Source organism: Triticum aestivum, chromosome 5A, assembly GCF_018294505.1.
Source record: "Triticum aestivum cultivar Chinese Spring chromosome 5A, IWGSC CS RefSeq v2.1, whole genome shotgun sequence".
Lineage (NCBI taxonomy): Eukaryota > Viridiplantae > Streptophyta > Magnoliopsida > Poales > Poaceae > Triticum > Triticum aestivum.
In genome coordinates, this window is record NC_057806.1 from 613,287,810 (window position 1) to 613,315,548 (window position 27,739).

Genomic DNA, 27,739 nt, shown 5'->3' on the forward strand with positions numbered 1-27,739 from the left:
TAAATCGAAAAGGAGGGAGTAGATGTTTTCTAAGGACGTATAAAAATTTGCACAGTATAGGTTCTCGCACAAGTTGGAAAACAAAATTGGAAGAAAGACAACCGAAGAAGCCGCAAAAGTCAGCCCATGAACCATGATTTGCATTGACCACGGCGGAACTGACAAACAAGCAGAAATCAACAGCAAAAACATGCAGGAAAGAGGGCACCAATCAAACCAAACCGAACGAGCATTTTAAAAATCGCCCGACGCAGCATTGACCTCGATCGATGCCATAGCCCGGACGCATCCAATTAATACAGCTCTCCCGCACTACTCGTACCCGTACATGGTATTCGCTCCCCTAGTCGTCGTCTCCCCGTCCCGCTCCCCGCAACATGCAAAGCGTTGACGTCCCCCTCGCAGCAACCTCCGTCCGCTGGATCCGAGCTCCCTCCCTCCCTTCCTTCGACCCCAAACAAAAACCCCACCGGACGATCAGGAATCGCTCTCCCCTCTCCACCACCACCATTCCACCAACGACTCCTCACCTTCACCTCTCCTAGCTAGCTAGCTAGCCTCCGCTCGCTTCGGTCCAGCGGCGACGAGCGCGACGTCGGGATGAACGCCGGTGCCCCGCCGGCGCCCGGCCGGTTCACCCCGGGCGACGGCACCTCCGTGGGCATGTTCAGCTCCGACCGCATCGGCGGCTTCGGCTACGGCGTCGGCGTCTCCGTCGGCATCCTCCTCCTCATCACCACCATCACGCTCGCCTCCTACTTCTGCACCCGCGCGCCCCCGCCCGGCCCGGAGGCCGCCGCCGACGCCGAAGGGACGGCCCGGCGAAGGCGGCGTGCGCGGCGCCGCGAGGGCGGCGGCGACAACGATGGCGGCGGGGCAACCGGCGACGACGTCGACGTGGAGCTCGGCATCGACGAGGCCACGCTCAAGGGGTACCCGGAGGTGGTGTACGGCGAGGCGCGGAGGAGCAAGAACAGGAAGCTGGGCACCACCTGCACCTGCTGCTCCGTGTGCCTCGACAACTACGGCGACGGCGACGTGCTCCGCATGCTGCCGGACTGCGGCCACCTGTTCCACCGGGAGTGCGTCGACCCCTGGCTCCGGAAGCACCCGACCTGCCCCGTCTGCCGGACCTCGCCGCTGCCCAGCCCCTTGCCCACGCCCCTCGCGGAGGTCACGCCGCTGGCCATGACGAGGCTGTCCTCCTGACACCACACAGAGGTTCTTGCGTGGTTTTAATGTTCTTGCTCTTTTCTCGTTCCTTTTTCTCTTGTTTTAGAAAATTGGGATTGGTGAAAGAAAAGTTCAGGTTAGGAATCAATTAGAAGTTTCTTTTGTGATCTGGGGTGTAAATCCGGTTTCAGCTTAGTTTCACTTCTGATGGAAATGCAAGTCAGCCTAGCATTCTGTCCTGAATCCTGATACAAATGGTTGAGAGTTCCCCGATCAGAAGTTCAGAACATGTGCTCAAAGAGGGATTATTACTTGACATTAGCAAATTGGGTGTCAATGTCACAATGTAGAGTAGGTTGTCTTGAATATACTGAATCAAATGTTGGGTTTCAAGCTCGAAATGTAAATGCATTCTCTCATTGCCATACACTGATTCGCAAATGCAGCAGACAAGTTCAGAATCAGCGCTTTGGGCCGATTCGATATTCTTGGCTTCCAGTGTCAGTTAGAACATCGAACAGCGATAGTTCGGTATTCAATTTCAAACACCTCCAGCAAGTTGACCAATTTACAATTCCGGCAACCCCCCAAACTGAATCTTTAATATAATCTTGGTCTCTAAGCAAGGTGGAGTACATGCAGCCCCCTTCCCCCCAGGTTTGCAGGGTCAATCATGCGAAAACCCGTAGTTTTCATTGTGCTTTGGAGTAACACAGACACCCATGCGGCTTCATGTTCTACGAGACAAGATATAGAGCAAAATGACAGGCACCTTCGATTCCAGGGCACGCGACTTCTGCCTTGATCCGAACAAAACAATGACCGTCCATTTGAATTTTAACTTATTTTTGTGCACTGATCTGCTGAGAGTCTGGGTGCTCGTTGAATCGTAGGCACTGCATTGGGTTCAGTTTTTACCGGCTGCTGGAGAGAATCAGAGAAGAAAGTGTCGGTTGATTACATTTCAAACGTACTATGGATGAAACACGGCAGAAAATGGTATACAGTAGAGGAGGTACTCCTGTATCAGGATTCGGGCATCTGTGGTGTTATGGTCTGTGATGGTACAGCGTTGAAGAGCTGGATACGCCGCTTACGGTAGATGATTTTAATGGAGACGACTTTCTGCTCTGTGTACTGTTAAGTGGTATCGTAGGCTCGTGGTACTGTTACTGTTAGTGGTCCAGCAATCCAGACGTACAGCCAGCGATTTTTTTAACCAGCTGACGTCGTAGAAAAACGAAGGCGGTCGAAAAAGACCCAGAACGCCCACGTCTGTTTTTAACAAACAGACACCTTGTTCAGAGTTTACAAAGTTTGACTTTGAGCAAAGCTAAAATGCAGATTAAATAAAAACAGAGGAAGTACAATTTTGTCTCTGTTTATTGCAAATTTCAGTACTTCGTTCAGCCCATGCCATTTTCTGTAAATTAGTCGCAAAAAAGACCCGTCGATATATCTTTATGAGCCTTTCAAAAAACGTGGAAATCAAATGCCACAGTTGTCTCACTTCGAACAAGGTGTCATTTTCCTTCCCTGCCTGCAACAAAGGATTTCAATTCCGGATGCAAAAAAAAAAACTCATTGTGCACCGAGATTTCTGGTTACCACGTTAACCAGAAAATACCGAGCGGTTACCAGATGATTTTTTGAATGAAATTCAATGCAACAAAATTTAGTTTAAATTCATTCAAATTCATGAATTAGGTTTTTTTTTGCTCAGCCAGGCAATTTCTTGTGAGGTATCGGGAATTCACAGTTACCGGGCGATAACCGAGTTTTCCGCCTGGTAACTAGATCTTTGCCTGCAACTTCATTTTTGCAATGTGATCTCCTCTAGTCTATTGGATAAAAACAATTTTTTGATCAACATTTTATCTAGAATCTAAGTACCATCAATATTCATTTATCTACTCCTATAAAAGAGTATGTTCGTGATCTTGCCAGTCATTTCTGACTATCCAATCTACACCTAATATAAGGCATGCGAGACAAGATGCGGTATTTTGCAAAATGACCCCGTGAATCTGTGCCACATTTGCAGAAAACTCGTTAGTATCTCCAAACCAGGCACATTTGCAGAAAACCCCTATAATGACCCCGTGACTCTATGCCCTCCCCCACCTCATCCAAACAAATAGGAGGAATAAAATTTGGGCAAACCCTAACATAATTTTATTGATTTTCTTTCGAGATTATGAACATGTATTCGTCTCCTTAGATCTATTGCCTAGCACACATACTTTGCTAGTAAGCCATAAAATACCCAGAAACCCAGCAATAGCGTGAAAGACCATTCTAATGGAAAACAAGTGTCTTTTTACTAAAAGAAATAAATAGAGAATTGGTCCATGAACCTATTGTTTTAGGACGCCGATAAGTGCCACACGTGTGGGCGTTAGGAAGTCCGCCCATATATTTTGTGTGGTGTATAAGAGGAGCAGCCCACATACCTACGTGTGGGCAAAACAATTAGCGCCCACACGTCTCTTCCCCCCCCCTCCCGATCCCTCTCACACGCGTGCGTGTGGGCGAAGTTGATAACGCCCACATGCCCATATGTTAGGCCTCGTACCTCCTGGTCCCGCACGCCACGCGTGACGGTCACCGCGCGCCCGCAGTTGCCATGGTCCAGACCCTCGTCCATGTTCGTTTAATTGCAGTTGCCATGTCGCTGAACTACGGTTGCCATGTCGGACAACTGCAGTTGCCATGGTTGCTCAACTGCACTTGCCATGTATGGTCTGATCTAATGTAGTTGCCATGATTTCATAACTTTAGGAGTTGCCACATACTAACACTAGCCAGTTGAGAGAGTTGACATGTGCTCACAAGCATGTTAGGGCAGTTGTCATGTAAAAATGAAGAGTTGCCATCTGCTTACGTGCACGTTAGGGCAGTTGTCATGTACATGCACGTTAGGTCAGTTGCCATGTACCATGCAAAAACATATGGCAACTCGGTAAAAGAGAGTTGTCATCTGCTTACGTGCACACTAGGCAGTTGCCGTGTACCCTGCAAAACACATGGCAAATTCGGGTAAAAAAAAAGAGTTGCCACCTGTTTATAAAAACACACTAGGGGCAGTTGCCATGTGCAGTGCAAAAACACATGGCAACTAGCAGCTTGGGTGTGGGAGAGGAGAAGGGCGTGTGGGCAAGATGCCAAATGCCCACACACTAGCCCTTGTGTGTGCGTGCAAAGTGGCGTGTGGGCGAACTGCTGAACGCCCACACGCCAGTCCCTCCTGTGTGGTGAAACGGCCGTGTGGGCGACCGGCTGAACGCCCACACACCAGGCCTGTCCTACGTGGCACTAGAAACATGCCAAGATTCGTGCGCTCACGAACGGACGCGGATCCACGCGTGTGGGCGAGATGCAAAAGCCCACGCGTGTGGGCGTTAACATTTCCGTTGTTTTATTCAGCACCCCATTAAGCCTTACGATGCGAAGGTGGTTATATTTAGCTATTTGGTGTTTTTCTTCTTAATACAAAAAAAGGGAGCAACTACGTAGAAGTGTGGTGGCCACAAATTTTGGTCAGCCGATTTGCAGCGCCTGCAGCCCCATAGGCCCACGCAGCGTGTGCAAGTTGAACAATGGGCTTCCAATTAGAATTCAGATAGGTAGGAATCACGGGATATACCAAGTGGTGTTAACAATAATCTCATATACATCATAGCTCCACGACTCAAGTTGAATCCGATCTAAAAAAGACACTCAAGTTGAATCCCAAATATTTTAAAAGTGACAATCTATTTTAAAAAGTATGATTTCGAAACTACCATAAGGATATGGATCTTCAAAGAGATGGTAAAAAAATTATTTTATTTTGACCTCATTGAATCGAACTTTTAAAACACAGATTTTTCTAGGGCAAAAATAGGAATGTCAAGTCATTTATTTGCCACTTACATCCCTAGGCAAAAACACAGATTTTTGTTTGTTTTATATAAGCATGTCAGAAAAACAGGCAGGCTTGTACAGTAAAACTCAACTGAAGGCCTCCACCCGTGTTTTTTTTTTGTTTTGAGATTTGCCTCCACCTCAATTGCACGCAATGACAATGTCAAGGCCCAAATAGGCCTCCACATACACACACTGCTGCCAACATCTCTCTCCTTGGATTGACCGGCCCCACTTGCTCAGCGACACGACTCGCGTCCACCTGCCTGCCTGCCGGTCTAGTCGCCACACCGCAGAGCTTTGGTTCGCAGCGATGGCGACCGACCGCCGCCTCCGCGACCTGCTCCTCCTCGCCGCGGCGCTCCTGCTCTCCGCCTCCTGCGCCGCCGCCGCCGACTTCGAGTACTGCAGTGAGTGCTCCGAGCTCTCCTTTCGCGGCTAAATCGTCCCCGTTTTGACTTTTGAGATTCCGCGGATTGTGTATGCGATGCGAGCTTCTGTTGGTGTTTGGTTCCGCAGAAAAGGGGCGCCACTATCCGGTGAAGGTGAGCGGCGTGGAGATCGTCCCCGACCCCGTCGTGCGCGGCGAGCCCGCCACCTTCAAGATCTCCGCCTCCACCGGTAAGATTTCGTCGAATAGCCTGAACTCCTTGCGATTTGGCTTGTGAATTGTGGCGCGGTGTGCTCATGACTGCTGTCGGCCAACTTGAATCTACTCCCTCGGTTCCTAAATATTTGTCTTTCTAGACATTTCAAATGACTAGTACATACGGATGTATGTAGACATATTTTAGAGTGTAGATTCACTCATTTTGCTCCGTATGTAGTCACTTGTTGAAATGCCTAGAAAGACAAGTATTTAGAAACGGAGGGAGTAGCTTGTTAGTAGAGTACTCCTTGTTATGGCTTATTGTTGGTAGCAGCCTACTCCAGAGTTTAGATCGGTGTCTCCGTGTGTATGTGGTAGTCAGATCAAATCGATGCACTTTTGCTTGTTTTTTGATGTGTCAATTTTTTCGAGCAATCAAATTAGTGCCCTGCTGAAGGTTTGGCTGGCCCTATCCATGTACTGTTATATGTGAATTAGTCATGTCCGCGGTAACATTTCAAGTTTTCAACCGAATTGGAGTTTTGTGAAGGACCTAATGTGGTGTGTTAGGAACTGAGATTTGGGGAATATGTCTCTTTAGGTGTTTTTGTAAGACTTCTTTGGAGTTTGGACAAGGCAGCTGTTACTGTCTTTCTATATTTTGCACCTGCATGTTTGGATTGTGGAACGTCCAATATTTGTTGGCCGCAAATTGCAGTAATGCGTGCATGTTTATCGGCCTTACTTTCACGACTTCCCTGTGTTTGTCGATGCTTGTATTTGAGTTTGCCAAGGCTTCCTGAGTCTCTTAAAATTCATCTGACATGTCAACCGAAATGGTTTGTAGGAGTATGTCCCAGTTAGTTGTTCTGATAGCCAATAGGTGAAAGAAATGTGAGTTGTAACATGTGTTTCCTGCAAAACACTTTATATATTCCACTTCATAGTTAGTACCATGGTCGCTAGGGCTTTAATATTGAAATTTTTGTGATGTGGATCTGGCAGGGTTTCTGCTGAAATATAGATTCTTTTTGTCTGTTGGGCCTAGTCTATCGTGGATCTGCTACTAGTGTCTGCACACGCACACACACGCATGAGCGGCATGCACCCATATTTCACAGTATTTTTCTGTAACTAGAATGTTTTTTTTTCTAGTTGCTTCCTTGCTCTGAATCTCCCTGATACATTTTTACTATTGTTTACACCTGGCAGATAAAACCATCACCAAAGGGAAGCTGGTGGTAGATGTGTGGTACTTCTTTTTCCACGTCGATTCAGAGACTCACGACTTGTGTGCTGGGACTCCCTGTCCCGCAACGGGCGAATTCGTACTAGCCAGCGAACAGACTTTGCCATCTTACACCCCACCAGTAAGCATACCCGCAGTGCACATTCAGTTTCGGTGCCGAACTTGTCTAGATATTTTCCCTTGTAGTGCTTGTGACAGACAAGGGGCTCAATAGGCCGCTGCAAGTAAGATCACATCTAGACATCCTGACGTTTTGTGTTGCTGTGATGTGCTTCAGGGTTCTTACAGTCTCCAGATGAAGCTGCTGGGAGACAAGAACGAGGAGCTGACCTGCATCTTGTTCGGGTTCAGCATCGGGTTCGTCGCACCTGTCGCCATTATGTGAACCAAATATGTGCCGCGACCCAAACACACCCTTGGTTGCAGTTGCAAAGAGCCACCATGGTCCACGGATGTATGTATGTACCTGCAGAACTCTCTAAAATCTGAATCACCCCGAGTGGGAGAGCATGTGTTGGACTGAGCCGTTTTATTCAGAGTTGCTGCCAGTGCGTGTTTTCTGAGTGTTGAATGTCGCTTGTGTGTGTGTTTTACATGTGTGGTTGGGCTCCGCGGTTGCTTTCGACGAACCATGGGCATTTTGGGTGATTGGTTGGGGCCGGTGCCGCATTCATCCTGTTGTGATGGCCCGACAAGGGCGTCCATCCGTGGAGGACCTGTCGTGGGTTGCTGCTAGCACGCTGTCCACCGAGGCAGAGAAGATAGCGTCGCACTGTGAAGCACCTAAATGCTTTGTCTATGTAGTACTCTGATGAAAGCGGCTCCTTTTTCTTCTGCTCCGATGATTTTGTTATCTCTGATGACTCAGCGCTTAGTTATAATACGCACAAATAGATGTTAAGCATGTGTCCCTACTGGAGCATCAACACTTGTATGCGACAAGAAAGGGTGCGGCGTTGGCTATGCAGTTGTCCTCCTATGGTAGCTAAATACCCGTGCGTCATAACGGAACAATAAATGAAATCTACGCGATATTCCACAACAGCAAAAGGGTAATACATACATAAATACAAATGAAAGAATCGCTATAGTTTGGAACCATGCGTGTTGAGAGCGTGACTCTCGTGTGACGTCAAATAAGTCGTGAGAAACACCGACATCTTCCACATGTTTCCTCCTTACAACCAAGCAAACACAAATCATTCAAACTTGTGGGAATCTTAAAGTTGATAAAACGACAACATCAATCAACTTCCACTGTAGCACAACATTGAGAATTGGGTGGCAGGGTGCCTTATTGCTAGAGGAGAGGGTTTCAATGGCTTTCTATGTTGTGACAGGTGTTGGTAGATTTTTTTTCTCTTGTGTTTCTTTCTGACAAAAAGAACACCGTAACACACCGCCAACAAATTCGCAGCGTGGGAGCAAACAAATGACTTCGGGGAAAATGGACCTTACGTGCTTGTGACACATGAAGGACATAATTTATGTTTTTATGTGATTTATGAATGAGACGTTAGTTTGCAAAACATACCAAATAATGAAGATATATGCATAAATCATGAAGGAGATGTATATTTATAAGGGCGTTATCTGCACCGGTGCGCCGGCCCAACAGTTGGCCGGTCAAACGCCAGCCGCCCGATGCAGCGAGCTGGGTCCATCTGATCTGGCACTTAACCCCGCCTCATTCTTATTCCTCCGATCCGGTGATTTGTAGCCTCTCGCTGAACCATCTCCTCCTCTCGCGTTGGTCAACGCAAACAGAAATCCCCTCCTTCCTGTTTCCCGCGAGCATCTCTGCCCTCGCCCCCCACGCGCTTGCGCTCCGACGAGGGGCAACAGCACCCCGTCCCATTGCGCCGCTGCTCGTTGCAGCACCAGCGTCGTAGCCCCCATGCCACCCTTCTGCTGAAAGCTCGTCGTTGCCGCATGTCGTTGTTGGAAATATGCCCTAGAGGCAATAATAAATAAGTTATTATTATATTTCTTTGTTCATGATAATAGTCTTTTATTCATGCTATAACTGTATTATCCGGAAATCGTAATACACGTGTGAATACATAGACCACAATATGTCCCTAGTGAGCCTCTAGTTGACTAGCTCGTTGTGATCAACAGATAGTCATGTTTTCCTGGCTATGGACATTGGATGTCGTTGATAACGGGATCACATCATTAGGAGAATGATGTGATGGACAAGACCCAATCCTAAGCATAGCACAAAGATCGTGTAGTTCGTTTGCTAGAGCTTTGCCAATGTCAAGTATCTCTTCCTTTGACCATGAGATCGTGTAACTCCTAGATACCGTAGGAGTGCTTTGGGTGTATCAAACGTCACAACGTAACTGGGTGACTATAAAGGTGCACTACGGGTATCTCCGAAAGTATCTATTGTTTTATGCGGATCGAGACTGGGATTTGTCACTCCGTGTAAACGGAGAGGTATCTCTGGGCCCACTCGGTAGGATATCATCACATGCGCAATGTGACCAAGGAGTTGATCACGGGATGATGTGTTACGGAACGAGTAAAGTGACCTGCCGGTAACGAGATTGAACAAGGTATCGGTATACCGACGATCGAATCTCGGGCAAGTAAAATACCGCTAGACAAAGGGAATTGTATACGGGATCGATTGAGTCCTTGACATCGTGGTTCATCCGATGAGATCATCGTGGAACATGTGGGAGCCAACATGGGTATCCAGATCCCGCTGTTGGTTATTGACTGGAGAACGTCTCGGTCATGTCTGCATGTCTCCCGAACCCGTAGGGTCTACACACTTAAGGTTCGATGACGCTAGGGTTATAAAGGAAGCTTGTATGTGGTTACCGAATGTTGTTCGGAGTCCCGGATGAGATCCCGGACGTCACGAGGAGTTCCGGAATGGTCCGGAGGTAAAGATTTATATATAGGAAGTCCTGTTTCGGTCATCGGGACAAGTTTCGGGGTCATCGGTATTGTACCGGGACCACCGGAAGGGTCCCGGGGGCCCACCGGGTGGGGCCACCTGCCCCGGGGGGGCACATGGGCTGTAGGGGGTGCGCCTTGGCCTACATGGGCCAAGGGCACCAGCCCCAAGAGGCCCATGCGCCTAGGGAACCCTAGAGGGAAGAGTCCTCGAGGGGGAAGGCACCTCCGAGGTGCCTTGGGGAGGATGGACTCCTCCCCCCCTCTTGGCCGCACCCCTTTCTTGGAGTAGGGGGCAAGGCTGCGCCTCCCCCCTCTCCCCTGCCCCTATATATAGTGGAGGGGAGGGAGGGCATCCATACCTGAGCCCTTGGCGCCTCCCTCCCTCCCGTGACACCTCCTCCTCTCCTGTAGGTGCTTGGCGAAGCCCTGCAGGATTGCCACGCTCCTCCACCACCACCACGCCGTTGTGCTGTTGTTGGATGGAGTCTTCCTCAACCTCTCCCTCTCTCCTTGCTGGATCAAGGCGTGGGAGACGTCACCGGGCTGTACGTGTGTTGAACGCGGAGGTGCCGTCCGTTCGGCACTTGATCATCGGTGATTTGAATCACGACGAGTACGACTCCATCAACCCCGTTCACTTGAACGCTTCCGCTTAGCGATCTACAAGGGTATGTAGATGCACTCTCCTCTCCTTTCTACTCGTTGCTGGTCTCTCCATAGATAGATCTTGGTGTTACGTAGGAAAATTTTTGAATTTCTGTTACGTTCCCCAACAGTCGTGTCCGTAGCTGACAAATCAGACCATTGCAGCTCTGATGCGGTCGGTTCCAGCGCCATACACCATGATTGGAGCACCACCGGCGTCGTCGTGGCCGTCAACTTGCACAGTCATGCCCAACACAGAAGTCCAAAAGCAACAAAATCCTCTATTGTCGGTTGAAGAAAAAATTTACCTGGTTCCAACAAAATTGAACACCGATTCTAGCAAAATAACAACTCTTCAGCAAGAACTCCATTGACCGATTGTAGCAAAAAAAAACCCGGTTCCAGCAAAAATGAACACCGGTTCCAGCAAATAACAACTCTTTCAGCAAGAACTCCCGGTGATTGATTGTAGCAAAACAGAGAGCCCGTCCCAGCACCCTGCCACCCCGTTTCCAGCAAAACAGAGAGCTGGTTCTAGCAAAATTTCTTTTCGGTTGTAGCAAAAATCAAACGTTCGATCAGCAAAAAAAGCTTACGGGCTCTAGTTCCAGCATTTGTTAATGTGGATCTAGCAATTTTTTTGCCGGTTGTAGCAAAACAAAAAACCTGTTGTAGCAAAATTACCTGTATCGTCGTTCAGTTCCAGCACTGGTCATGTGTGGATGCAGCTTTTTCGCCAGCTGGTTCCAGCAAAAATGATATATGGTTGCAGCACCGGAGCCCGTCGTCTTCGCCGCCGACAGCTGCTGGTTGCAGCAAGCATGGTCTCCGGTTCCAGCATCTCGGGACTCTGGTTCCAGCAAAACAAAAGCTCGGTTGCAACACCGAAGCCTCTCCCGTCTCCACCTTCGGCGACTGCTGGTTATAGCAACCATGGCTGCTCGTTCCAGCATCGCTGGACTCTGGTTCTAGCGGTGCCGGGCCCATGGGTGGCAAGCTCCTGGCAGGCAGCGCCGCAATCCCCCCTTTGTCTCCCCCAGAGCAGCGCCAGATCCTCATGCGAAAAAAAGGCAGCACCCATGGCCGGGGGCCTCCCTCCCTGCCTTGCCAGAGAAGGAAAAATAATGGAACGGGGGGACGGCGGCGCAACTGAAGTGTGCCTTGTGGTGGTTTCGCGACAGTGCGGGGAAGGGAGAGAAGAAACATGGCGCGGGAAGGACGCGGCTGAAGGTAGGAGATGGAGTGCACGGGAAGAGGTAAGGCAGGAAGGGGCGGTCCTCACGGCTCCACCGAAATACACGTGTCTCGCGCGAGGGGCTGCTTGAGTGGGCGCACGACACCAGCGTGGCGCGTGACCGGTCGGGCGTTCGGCCGGCGTTCAGCGTGGTGGTTAGTTCTCAGTCGACCGAGACTTAACCAAGTCTCAATCAAAGTGACATAATATATAAGAAGGAAAAAGAAAACGAAAAGGACATTTTTTGCACGGATCTTCATGGAAGATCAAACGAATATAGTATCGACTGAGACACAACCAAGTCTTAGTCGGTCGAGACTTAGCAAAACTGATTTGTAATTCAGTAAGAGGATAATTGTGAGGAGAGAATATTTTCAAACGATGTACTCCCTCCGTTCCTAAATATAAGACCTTTTAGAGATTTCACTATGAACTACATACAAATGTATATAGACATACTTTAGAGTGTAAATTCGTTCATTTTGCTCCGTATATAGTCTATTATTTAGAAACGGAGGGAGTATAGTGAAATCCTAAAAAAGTCTTATATTTAGAAACGGAGGGAGTATTGTGTAGTATAGAGAGCAGATGTTGGACGCACCAACGGCGATGATCACTCTCCTTTGCTTTGCTTTGGTCTGGTAGTAAAGATAAACACCTTTCTCATACGTTTGGACTGCACGCTTCGCAAGCAGCTTCCGGCGAGACCGCCCCACGTGCGCTCTGCCGCTCTCCGCTCTCCGCTCGTCGCCGCGTCACCGATGACAAGGAGCAACCCCGCCGTTCCCGAGACAATAGAATCTGCGCGTGCGTGCGTGTATCCCCAGCCAAAATCCGCCGATCCATCCATCCATCGGTTCGAAATTTAAATCCACCCCCTCGCCCATCCGCGACGCCACGCCTGAGCGAGATTAACGGCTCCTAACGACCCGAGCCGAACGTTAAACGGGCCCGTAATCCACCCACGCCCGCGCCGCCCGCGCCCTAGCGCACGAAAAGGAAAGAAAAATACCCCGGAAAAAAACAGGAGGCTGCCTGCGAACTACGCGGGCCTCGCAGCGCAAGAGCCCTAGGCAGAAGCGCCCCCCTTTTCCCTTCCCCCCCACACGACGCCCGCCTCCTCCTCCTGCCTCCTCTCCCTCCCCCGCGCCCCGCCTCCGCGCCGCGCCGCACCGCCCATGGAGCAGGGCTCGTACTCCGGCGCCGGCGGGAAGATCCGGCGCCGCCCGCCCCCGCGCGCCTCCGCCGCCACCCCCTACGACCGCCCCCCCGCCGCCGCCGCCTCCCGCCGCCTCGCGGCCGCGGCCGCAGCCGCCTACCGCGGCGGCGACGGCGAGGGCGGCGGCTGGGTGTCCCGGCTCGTCGACCCGGCCTCGCGCCTCATCGCGGGCGGCGCCGCGCGGCTCTTCTCCTCGGTCTTCCGCAAGCGCTTCGCCGTCGCGCCCCCCGCGCCAGCCCCTGCCCCTGCCGCGGCCGCACAGCCCCCCGCCTCCCCGCCTCCCGGTGAGCCTACAGCTTCCTCTCCTTCCCGCTTTCCCCTCCCGAGATTCGTGTTTGCTCGCGCGCGCTCCTGAGATTGGTTGTGGCTGCGGGCTTGGGCTAGGGTTTCGGTCTGCTTCCCGGCATGCTAGGGTTTAGCTTAGATTGCTGACCGCCTGCTTCCAGTTTTCGGCGATTTTGACCCGACCAGTGCTATTGCTGGCACGAAGAGCCAATTTCACGAGGAAAAAGGGTGTTAACTGGAGCCCTCTAAAGTTTTTTACTTGCTTTTGCTTTATTATGTTTAAAGTTGTAGTTTGTATCGATATGGATGTGGCATGTGCATGGCTGTGCGTTCTGAAGAATAACACATGGGCTTAGATCTGTGCTTGAAACTAGTTATACTGGACAACTTTTATTATCCTGTGCGTTACGTTGATGTTTGTAAGCTACACTTAAATTGTGCCAATTTTTGTATTGGAGGGGAGTGTGGTCTATTGGAACCATATGTTTGATTGGGTAGAAATTAGAATACAACACAGGAGATGTTCTTCATGTTTCAGTTCTTTTTGCTAGATAACTGAAGCTCTAGTTGTAATTGCATCATACTGTTGTCTAGCTTATATCATTGAGCTGCACTTACAAATCTGATACCTGTTTCATGTATGCAGGCCAAGATGCTGAACCTAATCAAGATTTGCCTGAGGCAACACATACGGTAAGTAGCAATCATGGTGCAACCTGTTTAAGCTCATCCCCTGTTGTTCTGACCAAGGGCTGTTTCAAATTTTTACGCAGGGTTTATCTCCAGTGGGTGGAATGGCGAAAGGGAAGGACCTCGCTGGTACATCCGGTGACAAATCATTGTCTGAAGTAGAGCATCTGTTAATGCGGAAAACGTTCACCAGGAAAGTATCTGCATATTTTGTGCTTCTTGAACTTCCAGTTTTCTACTCCCTCTGTAAACGCTCTTATATTTATTTACAGAGGGAGTACTAGTTTTTTTTTCTCTCGGTAAGTATCAAAATATGTTAATTGTTAGCTGTCCATGGTGAATTCTGATCCCCTAGTATTAATGGATGATGTATGTCCTTTTGATGTCCAACTTGCTTCAGAACACAGTATATATTAATCCAAGTTATTTCTCTATTTTTTGTTTCGCGTTCCATTATTTTGGACTGAACATTGTCACTACCTGATATCCTCTGCAACATTATCTCTTTTCCCTCACTGCTTTTGTACCTGTTCTTGACGATTGGATTCTTCTGTTCAGGGTTGAGTTTGATCGTCTCACAGACTTGCTGCGTGCAAGAACTGTAGAGCCTGCTTTGTCTGCACAAGTAGACCACCATGAGGATAAGAATGAAACAAGAACCAGAATTGATGGAATAGGAGGCTCCACATCTCATGGGATGGCTATAGACCATTCTCCGCCCGCTGATGTAAGGAGTTACCTTGTTTGTGTAATTTCCTTTTAGTTGTTGGATAAATTTGTATTAAGGTGCTGGTAAGGACCATGTGAACATTTTTGACGAATTCCATGAAGTGTATGTTGTTAGTAGATACTGTATTTGTTTAGTATGCTGTCTCAGTGATTCCTGTGGTCAGGTTAGTGATGATGCTCACTTGACTTTGCTCGATCAAACTTGAATATGTTAAGTAAGATGGTAGCAAAATTATCACTGTGATCTAGCAACTTTCATTGAAGTAATACATCAATTTGACATATGATGTGGATTCAGTTGTTCAGATTGATCTAAGTTTCTGTGTCTGTTAGGACCTCTTTTGGTTCACCTGTACAATATTAGGTGCACAATTGTGCAGTTGAACAGTTCATGGATTTTACCTGCAATTCAAACAGGGTAGCATGGATTTTACCTTTTGGTTTCCTTGTTTTGCCCGTCTAATACAATACACCTGGCAACTAAGTTATTCAGTGTTTAAGTTAGGAAGAGGCAGGCAAATGTAGCTGTACTTCTATTAAGCTTGGTTAGGATTTCAGTTGCCTGTTTTAATTATAATTCATATTCAATTTGCAGGTTCCTATCCGGGATGTTAAGTCCCCTGCGGACCTTGCCAAACAATATATGAGCTCCCGTTATTCGAGAGAACTCCAACAGAGTAGTCTAAGGAGCCAAGTACTTTTTGGTAACAAAGCGGAATCAAGCAACACTGGTTATTATAGGACTTCTGGTGCACCACTTGTTCAGGAGCTGAATCAAGTTAGCAATGAAAACCCTGGACTTCCTGTGAATGGCTATATGGCTTCAGGATTACGTGGGCGGTCAGCAATATGTAAAATGTCCCGCTCTCCATTTTTTAAGGTAGCTTTATACTTCTATCTGCTGCACATCATTCTCTTTCCATCTCATAGTTCTACATTTATATTTTGCTCCACGTGGCATACTCTTGTCCTTGTATGGTGCTTGAATTTTCTCTCTTCAGTTGAGTGATTTTCAACTGCAAAACTGTGATAGTTGTTTTTACTAAATATCTATTTATGCCTAGCAGGGCCCAAGCTCTTCCAATGATATGAATGTTTCACCATTTTCATTATCTCATGCACGAACCCCAAGTTTGGCTGCTGGCGGCAGGCAGGTAATTTGTGGAAGATTTCTGAATTTGAAATAAGTCACATACTGCACTGTATATTCTTGTTCATGTTATATATTCAGCTTGAAAAACATGCCGTTTGTTGAAAAGCAGTTGAAACATGGTGTGTATTTATGGTTGATACCCAATCGACCCTTTTAACATCTTTATATATATATATGGACAAACTGTTGATATCCCAACATTAATGAGGCAGAAAGTAACAGGTCATCCTGTTTGATTGACACTAGTGGCGTTGTGACAACGACCCATTTAGATTTTAGTCTCAATATAAATAATAAATTTAATATTAGTGAGGATTGAGGAACATTCTCCATCAGATTTTGCATTGTCTGGACTATATCTGCCAGAGCTTTTCTAAATCATCTGTCTTCCTAACAGGTGTTGAAACGAAGAGGCACAGAGTTTGACAATGAACTTGGATCTGTTGGCCCCATACGCAGGATTCGTCAGAAGTCGAATATGATGTCTCCTTTTAAAGATGCTCATGCTAGTCCTCGGGGAAATTTTCTTCCTACCCGTACAATTGGTTCAGATTTTGCTGAAGGCAGTTCACCCCATCAGGAACCTCCTAGTTCAAAAAGATTACTGCTTGAGTCCGGCCAATCCCTGCGGACTGTAGAAAGACCGAGAAATAGTGAAGGTGGCAAACCTTCTAATGATGATGTTCCTCCTGTTCCAACTCAACCAAACAAGATGGCTGAGAAGATATTTGAGCAGCTTAACATAATAGCTCCATCACCAAAAGGCAAACAGTCTGGGCAACAATCTGTTGCTGGGAAACCAAGGCAATCCATGTCCAATGGGCCAAAGGGTGTAAGTGACCCCAGTAGTTCCCGACAATTTCAAGATTTGGATGGAGTTAATCTTCCCCATGATTCTGATCTGAATGGTTCTACATTGAATAAAGACAAGCTGATGAAAGATGGATCATCAAAAGTTCATTCCATTACGTTTCATCAGGATTTAGGCAACAGAGACATGAAGTCTGATCATGTTGCTATTCTTAATAAGCCTGCCATTTCGGGGAATTCAGTTTCTGCTACTACATCAAGGAAACCAGGTTTCAAAATGGCTGTTTTTGAGGTATGGTAGAAATATTAATGCAGTGTAAATTAGTCATATAAGCACTTATGATCTGAAAGTTATATTTACCATTTTTTTGTTTTGTACGTTTCAGGATTTAACTGAGTTTGACGATGATCTGGAAGCCCCTGTCCCATCAAAGAATTCAAAATTTGAGACAGATGTGAAGGCAACAGAGCAGAAGTTTGATTCAAAGATGAAGGAGCGGAAAGTTCAACATGTTAAATTTGAGCAGAAAGTTGAATCAACCTCATCGGAGCAGAATGTTATCAATTCTTCAGTTACTGAACAGCCTAGAACATCCACATCAAAAGATGTCTCTACACCCGGCTTGTTTTCATCCAGTGATACTGAAAAGAAGGGCACCCCCAATGTTTCCTCAAATAACAACACTGGTTTTACGTTTCAGCATGTATCTCCTGCAGACCGTGCTGAGGGTACTGTTTCAGCAGTTCCACTTGCTTCAAATAAAGACGATAAACAGACCAGTGCTTCACCTTTTATGTTTGGTTCCAAGCCATCCAGTACATCAGATTTGGAAACATCAACAGCCGCTGGTGTAAAAACCAAAGGAAGACTTGGGGAGAGGTGATTCTCTTGGAACTCTTTTTTCCTCATTTTTCCTTAAGCACCCATGTTTAATTATTTGGTTGCATACCCATCTTTTGAAAGATTTTGGTATTACCTGGAAGGGATATCATAAAGGTAGGCTAGAAAGAAATCTGTTAGGACAAGAGATGCATATTAATTATTCACTTGAGGAGCTTCTTTCATATCGTATTTTGTCGCAATAATATTAAGATAATTAATGGCAAGGGTCGAAGGGTGTGCACCAAGTTCGGACATGTTGTATACTTTTGAATTGTAGTGAAAGTGCTTGTGTTGTTCTATATCAGTCTTCAGCCTACCATGTGCGCAGACCAAGGATGCAGTAATTCTAAGAAGAACGAGACTACACACACCTAATGTCACAGTACTACCAATCAGCAATTTCCAAATCAGTTAAATAGGGGTAAAGCGCAAATATTGACTACAATATTGATTCCCTCAATGGGAAAATATTGTTTTTAAGTGTCGTCCATGTATACATCTCATGTATCAGTATCTCATCACTGCCCTACTCTCTGGGAACAGAGTTTTCCGAGGCCAATAACATATAGTAAGACGAGTGAGCATTGTAGTTACAACTGTGAAACATATAGCAAAGGGTATAGTTTGAAAGATAAGGGCATCTTAGTTATGTTCAATCACTATGGATTGAAAAATTGGAGGACAACCCATCAGAAATTCTTGTTTCTTTTGTTTATAACTCAAATTTTGTTTTGGATTTGTTAGGCATTTATTTTTCATAGGCAGTTGCATTCTACTATTTGGAGTATCTGCTAACGTATTCTGCTACTTGTGTGTTTCCAGTGCCACGAAGCCCGCATCATTGGACACACCTAATTTGGAGAAGGGCAATGGAAGGGAAGGAGCTGGAGATATCCATAAGTCATCTGACAAGGAGTTGCCTACGGCTGCACCAACATTGACTCCACCTCTCCATTTTGCTTCTGCTGCATCTACTTCACCGGGCCTGAGCAATGGCTTGTCGCACACATCACCACCGAAGTTGTCAAATACCACGCCCACTGATAAACCTGCTGTCAGCACCACTCCATTAACTACCATTGCCGGCTTCTCTGTATCCAGCAGCAGTCCACCTGTTTCATCTTCAGTTCCTGCATTTTCAACTATCAATTTTGGCTCCAGCAGTCCAACAGTAGCAACACCAAAACCAGAGACGACATCCACAGAGACAAAGCCAGCTAGCACTTCACTCTTTGGTACCGTGGGTACTACAACTGAATCCAAGTCTAAAGCCCCAGAATCAGCCAGCAATGCACCATCCAATCTGAATACCTCGTCCATTTTCTCATCAAATATCACAACCTTTTCGAGTTCTCCAGTCACATCCTCTTCTTTCTCGAGCACTGCAACATTTTCGTCTTCTCCTGTTGCATCCTTTAGTGTTGGAACTGCACCAGCTAATTCTACACCATCTACTACATCTGGTGTCCAGTCCGCTTCAACGGCAGCGTTTGCATTCTCGAGCTCAGGAAACAGCATATTTGGGTTCAGTTCTCCATCTCAATCTACTGGTCTGAGCACAACTGTTGGTGGCAGTACCTCTCAACCATCTCCTGCTAGCACGATCTTTGGTAGCAAGCCGCCACAGCCACAGGGCACAATGTCACAGCCGCCTCAGAGTTCAGCCACACAGTTTAGCTCCTCGTTCCCGATTGTGGCTAGTGGAGTGGCGGCAGCTTCGTCATCGGGACCTGGCACTGTCTCTTTTGGAGCGGGAGCTTCTCCCCCTGGGACCTTGTTGTTTGGAGCAGGGGCATCTTCATCTGGTCCTGGTACCGTGTCTTTTGGAGCGGGGGCTGCCTCATCAGGAGGTCCAGGGAGTGTTTCTATTGGAGGAGCTTCCTCATCTGGCACTGGTGTCTTCTCGTTTGGAGCAGGGGTTTCGTCATCTGGACCTGGGACTGTATCTTTTGGAGCGACGCCTTCCTCATCTGGATCTGGGACTATGACTTTTGGAGGGACACCTTCCTCATCTGGACCTGGAACTGTGTCTTTTGGCGTGACAACTTCCTCTACCGGGCCTGTGTTTGGTAATTCACCGTTTGGATCTGGAGCTGCCGCCTTCTCTGGATCTGGAAGTGGGTTTGCATTTTCATCACCTAGCTCTTCCACTGCCTCGTCCTTGGCAGCGGCTAGTACAAGTATGTTCAGCAGTAGCTCCACGGCTTCATCGTCCGCTGCTCTCAGCAACCCTTTTGGTTCAGCTTCGTCCTCTCCCAGCATGTTTACATTTGGACAATCAGCATCTTCAGGGGGTGCTTTTTCATTTGGAGCACAGTCAGCTCCAGCTTTCTCATCGCAAGCTCCTCCAGTTTATTCGTTTACCTCGGCGAGCGCAAGCATGAATTTGTCTACACCACAGCCTGCATTTGGGATGACAAATGCCAACACAGGCTTCGGAATGGGATCTCCTGGAAATGACCAGATGAGTATGGAAGACAGCATGGCTGATGACACCAACCAAGCAGCACCCCCGCAAGTGTCTGCACCAGTGTTTGGTTCTTCGCTATTTGGGCAGCCAGCTAGTTCACCCGCCGCTCCTATATTTGGGCAGCCAGCTAGTTCACCGGCCACTCCAGTATTTGGTGCTCCGGCTGCCCAGCCTGCCGGAGCTTTCCAGTTTGGCGGTCAACAAGGCTCAGTGCAGCAGAACCCGGCATTCCCAACTGGTGGTAGCTTAGAGTTTCAGGGCGGGAACTTCTCGTTGGGCAGCATGGGTGGCGACAAGTCCAACAGGCGGATCATCAAGGCCAAGAGGACACAGAAGAAAAGGTAGCCTCGCCGTTCAATTTTGCATTACATGGTGGCTATTTTCGATGGTGCAATGTCCGGGAAGGTCATGTGGATGGGAACTCCGGAGGCAATGATTTCGTATGGCCATACACATGTTCCAGCATCGAAGCTGTCCCACCGACAGGACATATATCTATCTGGAGGCTGTCATGCGAATATCAAGTCAAGGTCAGTGTAGAGTAGCCACTCAATTATATTTTCTTGCTTGCTTGGTGGGTCAGTCGAAAGGGTGAAAGCCCTGGTGGGTTGGCACATGTTGTAGTAGTATGCTTGTGCTCTTGGGGTGTAAAATGGAACAAACAAGAGTGTGTATCTGAAGGTGTAATTTTGTCTGAGTTTCTTATTTGCGTCGGGTCCGATATAGTTGTCTCGCAGAGAAAGTGTACTGACTGGTGTATTATTCCTTTTTTTGTTTCCACACCCAACTGGCTTAGAACTCTAGTTTAGAGTGTAATTTTGTCTCCTTTTCCCTGCCGTCTGGTCTGGTTCATTTCCTTTTTTTTCTTATTTGCGTCCGATATATTTGTCTGGTAGAGAGGAAATGCACTGGCGTTGTACTATTTATTATTCTTGTCTCAGCACCCAGCAGGCTTGTTTTGGAAGCACTAGAGCATGCGTGCTTCCTGGATGCTTCCCTTCATCTGTCAACGCGGCAATGTGCCGTGTTTGTTTACTGTGCCCGTCCGTCCTTATGAGCTGTTCCGTTTGATCGCCATTCTGTGTTATCCATCCCCACGGAGAAAGCGACCGGTTTTCTCCCATCTGCTTGACCCGTTCTCCGGGAAAAAGGCAGCAATCGGCATCCATACGTTGAATTATTACAGTCACGTAGCATGCCCGAGCCACGTCGGTCGCGATCCCCGTCAGAAACAGGGGATGTTACAGGGACGTTGCCTGGCCACCTGCCGGGAAAAGGAGGCCCAACGGCCAGTGGCTCTTCTTCTTCCCTCCCTGTGTGGTAGAGACGGCGACGCCCTTTTGGACTTTGTCGACAGCGCCAAGCGGCGAGCGCGGCACGACCTGGTCGCGGGCGAACGCGCTTTCTTTTCTTTCTCCGAGCTCGCGTTGCGGTTTAGGCACTCCGCCCGGGAAGAGCGAAAGGGCACGGCAGATATGAATATATATCTATGCGACCTTCTTCTCGCATCCCACTTCTCCCCCTCTCCCTTCCCCCGTGCTGTGCGGTGCCATGTCGAGGTCGCAGATAAGTAGGTGCAGCTCGCTAATCATTGCCTCTTCTTAACTAGCAGGCCCGCAACCACCTCCTGCCCTGCCCGTGGCTGGATTTCTTTGTTTTTTTTTTGTTCACACACACTTACCTCCCGTCACGTACTGCTGCTGCTAGCATTACTTTTTGTCCAGTCTTCTCCTTCGTCTTAGATATCACGGCTGGGTTCCTCTCCTCGCGGGGCCGGCCTCCCTCGTCTCCCTTGTCCCCTTCCTCTCTTCACAGCAGTATATCATCATCGCCGAGGGCCCGTCCGATCTCTTCGTCCACACTTTTTGTTTTGTTTGCTGATTGGCGTGCGTGCGGTTTCTTGGTCCTAGAACCAGTCCCTGACCATCTTTGCTTGCGCAATTTGGTTTCTTGCATAAGCATTCGCCTTTGACTGCTTCTTTCCAAGGCCCACCAACCACCTTCAATTCAATGTGCTCATTCAACAATTCTGCCTCTTCCTCTTGATGCATACGTAGCCCCCGTCCAAGAAGCGTCAGATCATGGCATTCCACGCTGCAGCTCCAGCTCCTGCCGGATGGAAAGCGTTGACTTTGTTGGTTCATCGGTTCTGCTAGCACTTTCCTTCAGTTCAGCCCATCTCTTCCCGGTTGGGAGGTAAAAATCCTTTCTTTTCCTTTCCTCGGTGGGTGGCCGACATCCCTCCGGGCCGCGATCTGATCGACCCCGGCGCGGCGCAGAGCACCACGAGTCTCCCGTCCCGTGCTTGCTGCTCCTTCCTTCCTTGGATCCCAGGACCAGGAGTAGGAGTGGTGGTGGGGTAGCTGCCGCAGCCTCTTGTCCTGTCCCCCCCGCCCGCCGGTCGATAAAGATTCGCCGATTCCGTCTTCGTCTTGGTCCGGCCGTTCCATCCATCCATCCATCGGCAGCGGCGACGATGGGCAACACCTGCGTCGGCCCCAGCATCGGCAAGAACGGCTTCTTCCACTCCGTCTCCACCGTGCTCTGGACCAGGCGCCCCGACGGCGAAGCCCTGCCCGCCGCCAACGCCAACGCCAATGGAGGCGTCGCGGACCGGGCCCCGCCGCCGGACGCGCCGCTGGCCGGCCACATCGTGAGCAAGGCGCCCGAGCCCGTCAAGATCGCCTCCGGCGCCGCCAACGCCAAGCCCGATGAGGCGGCGCAACCCAAGCCCAAGGCCAAGCCGCCGGTGCATCCCAAGCCCGCCCCCGCCAAGGAGCAGGAGTCCAAGGCGTCCACGGACTCGTCCAGCAGCTCCGGCTCCGGCTCCGGCGGCGAGGCCAAGCCGCCGCACCACCGGCCCAAGGTACCCCCGGTCAAGCGCGTGTCCAGCGCCGGCCTGCTCGTCGGCTCCGTGCTCAAGCGCAAGACGGAGAGCGTCAAGGAGAAGTACAGCCTGGGGCGGCGGCTCGGGCAGGGCCAGTTCGGCACCACCTACCTCTGCGTCGAGCGGAGCTCCGGCAAGGAGTACGCCTGCAAGTCCATCCTCAAGCGCAAGCTCGTCACCGACGACGACGTGGAGGACGTGCGTCGGGAGATCCAGATAATGTACCACCTGGCCGGCCACCCCAACGTCATCTCCATCCGGGGCGCCTACGAGGACGCCGTCGCCGTGCACCTCGTCATGGAGCTCTGCGCCGGCGGCGAGCTCTTCGACAGGATCGTGCAGAAGGGACACTACACCGAGCGGAAGGCCGCCGAGCTCGCCAGGGTCATCGTCGGCGTCGTCGAGGTGTGCCACTCCATGGGCGTCATGCACCGGGACCTCAAGCCCGAGAACTTCCTCTTCGTCGACCAGACGGAGGAGGCCGCGCTCAAGACCATCGACTTTGGTCTCTCCGTCTTCTTCCGGCCTGGTGAGTTTTTGGTCAATCTGGTGGGTGCAACCACCATTCTGTTACTAATCATAGCTAGAGTTCATCTCCATTTTTTTTTTCAGAAAAGGAAACACTTGCCTATGTTCGTATTTATTTTTCAGAAAAATAAACATGAAAACAATACTTATCATACATTGCACTGCATCTAGATGGGCAAGAAAATATGTATGATTTGTCATTTTGCTACCATGGTTCTGTATTTCTGTTCCTTGATTTGATCCATAATTTGGTCACACGCTCACATCCCATCCAGACTGATTGATGTGACCATGTTGTGGGCTTCATAAAGCATGACAGCATACTGAATTTTTGCAATGCATTGTGCTTTCAGCAACATGTTTTTTCCTGAGAAATTATGCCATTCAACTGCAACCATAAACATCTTGGCCACACATCTTTATCAGACTGCAGCCTGAATCTTTTTTTGAATTTTCATCAGATTTGAGACATTCTCCACTGTAATCTCTGCTAATGTGGATCTTAATTATCCCAGGTCAAATATTCACCGACGTTGTCGGAAGCCCCTACTATGTCGCGCCGGAAGTCCTGAAGAAGAAATATGGCCCCGAGGCAGACGTCTGGAGCGCCGGTGTGATCATCTACATTCTGTTGTGTGGCGTGCCGCCATTTTGGGCAGGTATGAATTGTGTTCACTTTCTGACTTCTTTACTTCTTCGACACAATGCGCAATTACTTTACAATTTTTTGGCATTTTGATCTAATTACAGCCTTGTTTCTTTTCATCGATCAGAGAACGAGCAGGGCATATTCGAAGAGGTTCTACACGGGAAACTCGACTTCGAGTCAGATCCATGGCCCAGCATCTCCGAAGGCGCCAAGGATCTCGTGAGGAGAATGCTCCTCAGGGACCCCAAGAAGAGACTGACTGCCCATGAAGTTCTACGTGAGTCATTAAATTTCTCATCACATGACTAAATAAATTCTAGTTCTCTCAATGGTCTTTACTCTTTAGTGAATTGTGTTGCTGAAGTCTGAAGATTTCTATTTTCGCATTGTCTCAGGGCATCCATGGGTTCAGGTTGGCGGTCTGGCTCCTGACAAGCCTCTGGACTCTGCTGTTCTATCCCGTATGAAGCAGTTCTCGGCCATGAACAAGCTGAAAAAGATGGCTCTCAGGGTAAGAAGCATTCACTTCCCGGCTTGAAATGATTGTTTCTTTCGCATGCCTTGTCGCTCTGAATTGTCATCTTGCCTTTGTGCTCGTCCACCAAGCCAAGTGGCCGGCACCACCTGCCATTTGGAGCTTGGTGGATGTTATCATGGAAGAGACCAAGAATGCAAAACCATCCAAATCGACTTGTCCTGACGCGTGTGTATGTGTGTGTCTGTCCAGGTGATTGCGGAGAACTTGTCCGAGGACGAGATCGCCGGCCTCAAGGAGATGTTCAAGATGATCGACTCGGACAACAGCGGGCAGATCACGTACGAGGAGCTCAAGGTGGGGCTCAAGAAGGTGGGCGCCAACCTCCAGGAGTCGGAGATCTACGCGCTCATGCAGGCCGTAAGTTTGTCACTCAAATTCACAAGAGTGTGATGAATCCAGTGAAAGAAGTGTGTTGGCATTGACACGAAGAATGAAATGGGGTGAATGCAGGCGGACGTGGACAAGAGCGGGACGATCGACTACGGTGAGTTCATCGCGGCGACGCTGCACCTGAACAAGGTGGAGCGGGAGGACCACCTGTTCGCGGCGTTCCAGTACTTCGACAAGGACGGCAGCGGCTACATCACCCCCGACGAGCTGCAGCTCGCGTGCGAGGAGTTCGGCCTCGGCTCCGACGACCTCAGCCTCGACAACATGATCAGAGAAGTCGACCAGGACAACGTCAGTCACACCTTCCCTCCCTTCTTTTTTCTTCTCTTCTCTTCGGGGTGCTCTGACTGAACTGAAACACCAAAACGCTGATGATCTCGTGTGTTGGTTGCTTTGGCAGGACGGGCGCATAGACTACAACGAGTTCGTGGCGATGATGCAGAAGCCGGCGCTGGGGCTGGCGAAGAAGGCCGGGGCCGGGCTGGAGAGCAGCTTCAGCATCGGCTTCAGGGAGGCGCTGAGGATGGCTTGATGGAGGAGGAGGAGCTAGGTGGTAGTCATGGCGACGCTAATTTCGTTCTGCCCGTCGAAGACGCTTTGTTGTAGAGACATGGTGAGGTGATTGAGTTTTCATAGGGTTGAAGTGGCAGCAGCTCCTGGCGAGTAGCAGAGGGTCGGGACTCGGGACAACGTGGGTGTAGTAGAGGCAGGCAGGCAGGCAGACAGCCCCGGTGATTTTCTGCTCGCTACTGGATTGGTTCAATTGTGTATTATACTGAGCATATAAACTACAAAAGGCTTTTCCCCTCCCTGTATACAGTACGGTTAGAAGTGAAACCTGCACAAGTTGGATTAGTTTTTTTTTCTTTTTTGCGGATGAAACGAGATTGTATTAGTTAAGAAAAGGTGTTACACTCGTTTTCACAAATAAGAGAAAGATCCTTGGGCCCGGAGCCTAGTACGCTGGGTGGTGCGTACCCTATGAGCTAGACAATGGGTGGCACTGTTGGCTGATCTCCAGACATGGCCAAAACTATTTTTTTTTTTTTTTTTCGAAAAGGAGGAATACCTCCGGCCTCTGCATCTGGTCGATGCATACGGCCACTTTATTAATTATTAGCACAAAACCTTACAAAGTCGTACAACAGTAAGACCAAAGCCACCATCTTCGCAACCTCTGTCGCTACTCCTATCTAACTGATGAAGGGGCGCTGATGGTCTGGGCCTAATACCAAACAGACCTCGCAGCCAAACCTAACATCTAAGACCTGAGGTCCCAACCTGGACGCCTGCCGGGTATGGGCACCCACCAGTCCGGCGTGCTCCTCAACCAGGCCGCCCGCCGGGTATGAGGCCGCCACAACCACCTACCACATATCCATCTTCAGAGTTGTACTGTTGTAACAGCCTTGCCTGGTCTCGCTGCCGCCGACGCCACCACGACGCCAGACAGCGTCGACCTCCTGCGCGTGTCCGTCACCACACATCTGACGCCCAGCCTCCGCTGCTCCATGCCGCCAAGAGCCGCCGCCAAGAATATGTAGAATGAAACACCGCTCCACCGAAGGGAGGCAGCACACCCCCACCCCTCACCTGCAGACCCTTCCATCCGATCCCAATGTCCTTGGCGTCGCCTCCAGGAAGGTTACGGTGCCTAAGGCGCCGCCGACGCCCGATCCGCATCGGATCTTGGGCTTTCACCCGGACATGGGTTGGAGAGGAGAGATGGTGCCCTCAGCAACGCCCCCAAGGAGGAAAGCGGCGCCAAAAATCGGCGTCGCCGCTGCCAGTCAGCCTAAGGCTGCCAAGGTTTCCCCCGGACACCGATCTGCTCCACCAGAACACACCGGAGGTGGATCCGGCAAGATCCAAACCAACCCGGGGACTCGGAAGGGATGCACGGAAGGGAGAGGGGCAATACCCGCCGCCGGCCGACCCCAAAGCGTTGCCGAACGCGGCTCGGCCGCCGCGAGGTCAGCTTTGGCTGGGGCGCCGGCCGCCATGAGACATGGCCAAAACTATGCCTCCGGATCCCATGCAGGGCCCTCTTCGTCTCCTTCACCTAGCTCGCCAGTGAACATCTGTTGACGCTGCTATCCATCAGGGCGCACACTCCCTGCTTGCAATCTAACTCAATGATTAATGACTTCTCCGTTCGCTGCAGTGCCAGGGACGTGCCCTCAAGACACGCTGCCATTTCCGCCTCCATCGAAGAGCGACATGATCGAAGAAAGCAACACGAAGAAAGGATGATGGCCCCGGTGTCGTCCCTTAGTACCATGCCGGCACCCCCTGTATTCTCGCCATGGATGTATGATCCATCCACGTTGAGCTTCGTCCATCCCGCCGGAGGTTTCTCCCAAGTTGTGTTAGCTACTATACCTCTCGGTGATGCTACTGTTTGCTTGACCATATGCGCTACACTCTGAACCATCTTGCCTTTCACCAAATCTCCTTATGGATGCTGCTTGATGCACGGTAGGGACTCGATGTAGCTACACAAGAATCTCCACGGACACTCGATAGCTGGTGCCGGCTTGTAATGTGTGACCTCGTTCCTACAATGCCACACACGCCAAAAGGTCATGAGGATGACCAGCCGCTGCAACTCGGTGCAGTTATCCAGGAGGTGAAGTAGCCATTCCTTGCCGGTGTTCACGACCGTCGCCAGGTCCGGGAGTAGCCATGACTCCCTCATGGCCTCCTATAGTGCACACGCCATGGGGCACCTGCAAATAGTATGGAAGGTGTCCTCCTGCTCAACGCCACATAGGCCACACACATAAGATTTTTCCA

At 49.5% G+C, this 27,739-nt stretch overlaps 3 protein-coding genes across 3 annotated transcripts; all 3 read left to right on the top strand.

Annotated features, from left to right (window-relative positions):
* The first annotated feature begins 371 nt into the window (after positions 1–371).
* On the top strand, positions 372–1,668 carry LOC123107953 (putative RING-H2 finger protein ATL71). Its single transcript, XM_044529831.1, has one exon. It carries the CDS (start codon positions 601–603, stop codon positions 1,207–1,209), a length of 609 nt encoding a protein of 202 aa, XP_044385766.1. The 5' UTR covers positions 372–600; the 3' UTR covers positions 1,210–1,668.
* Positions 1,669–5,252: 3,584 nt separating this feature from the next.
* Positions 5,253–7,488, top strand: LOC123105331 (MD-2-related lipid-recognition protein ROSY1). Its single transcript, XM_044527380.1, has 4 exons — positions 5,253–5,489; positions 5,599–5,700; positions 6,881–7,038; positions 7,195–7,488. The coding sequence occupies exons 1-4, from the start codon at positions 5,393–5,395 to the stop codon at positions 7,300–7,302; spliced, it is 465 nt and encodes a 154-aa protein (XP_044383315.1). The 5' UTR covers positions 5,253–5,392; the 3' UTR covers positions 7,303–7,488.
* A 5,316-nt stretch (positions 7,489–12,804) lies between these two features.
* Positions 12,805–25,906, top strand: LOC100192129 (nuclear pore complex protein NUP1). The gene is made up of 17 exons (XM_044527381.1): positions 12,805–13,215; positions 13,863–13,909; positions 13,990–14,099; positions 14,465–14,633; positions 15,231–15,515; positions 15,703–15,789; positions 16,186–16,890; positions 16,985–17,478; positions 18,304–20,292; positions 20,415–20,481; positions 22,683–23,367; positions 23,882–24,025; positions 24,140–24,292; positions 24,411–24,526; positions 24,743–24,910; positions 25,004–25,234; positions 25,344–25,906. Exons 1-17 carry the CDS (start codon positions 12,891–12,893, stop codon positions 25,473–25,475), a joined length of 5,907 nt encoding a protein of 1,968 aa, XP_044383316.1. The 5' UTR covers positions 12,805–12,890; the 3' UTR covers positions 25,476–25,906.
* The last annotated feature ends 1,833 nt before the right edge of the window (positions 25,907–27,739 follow it).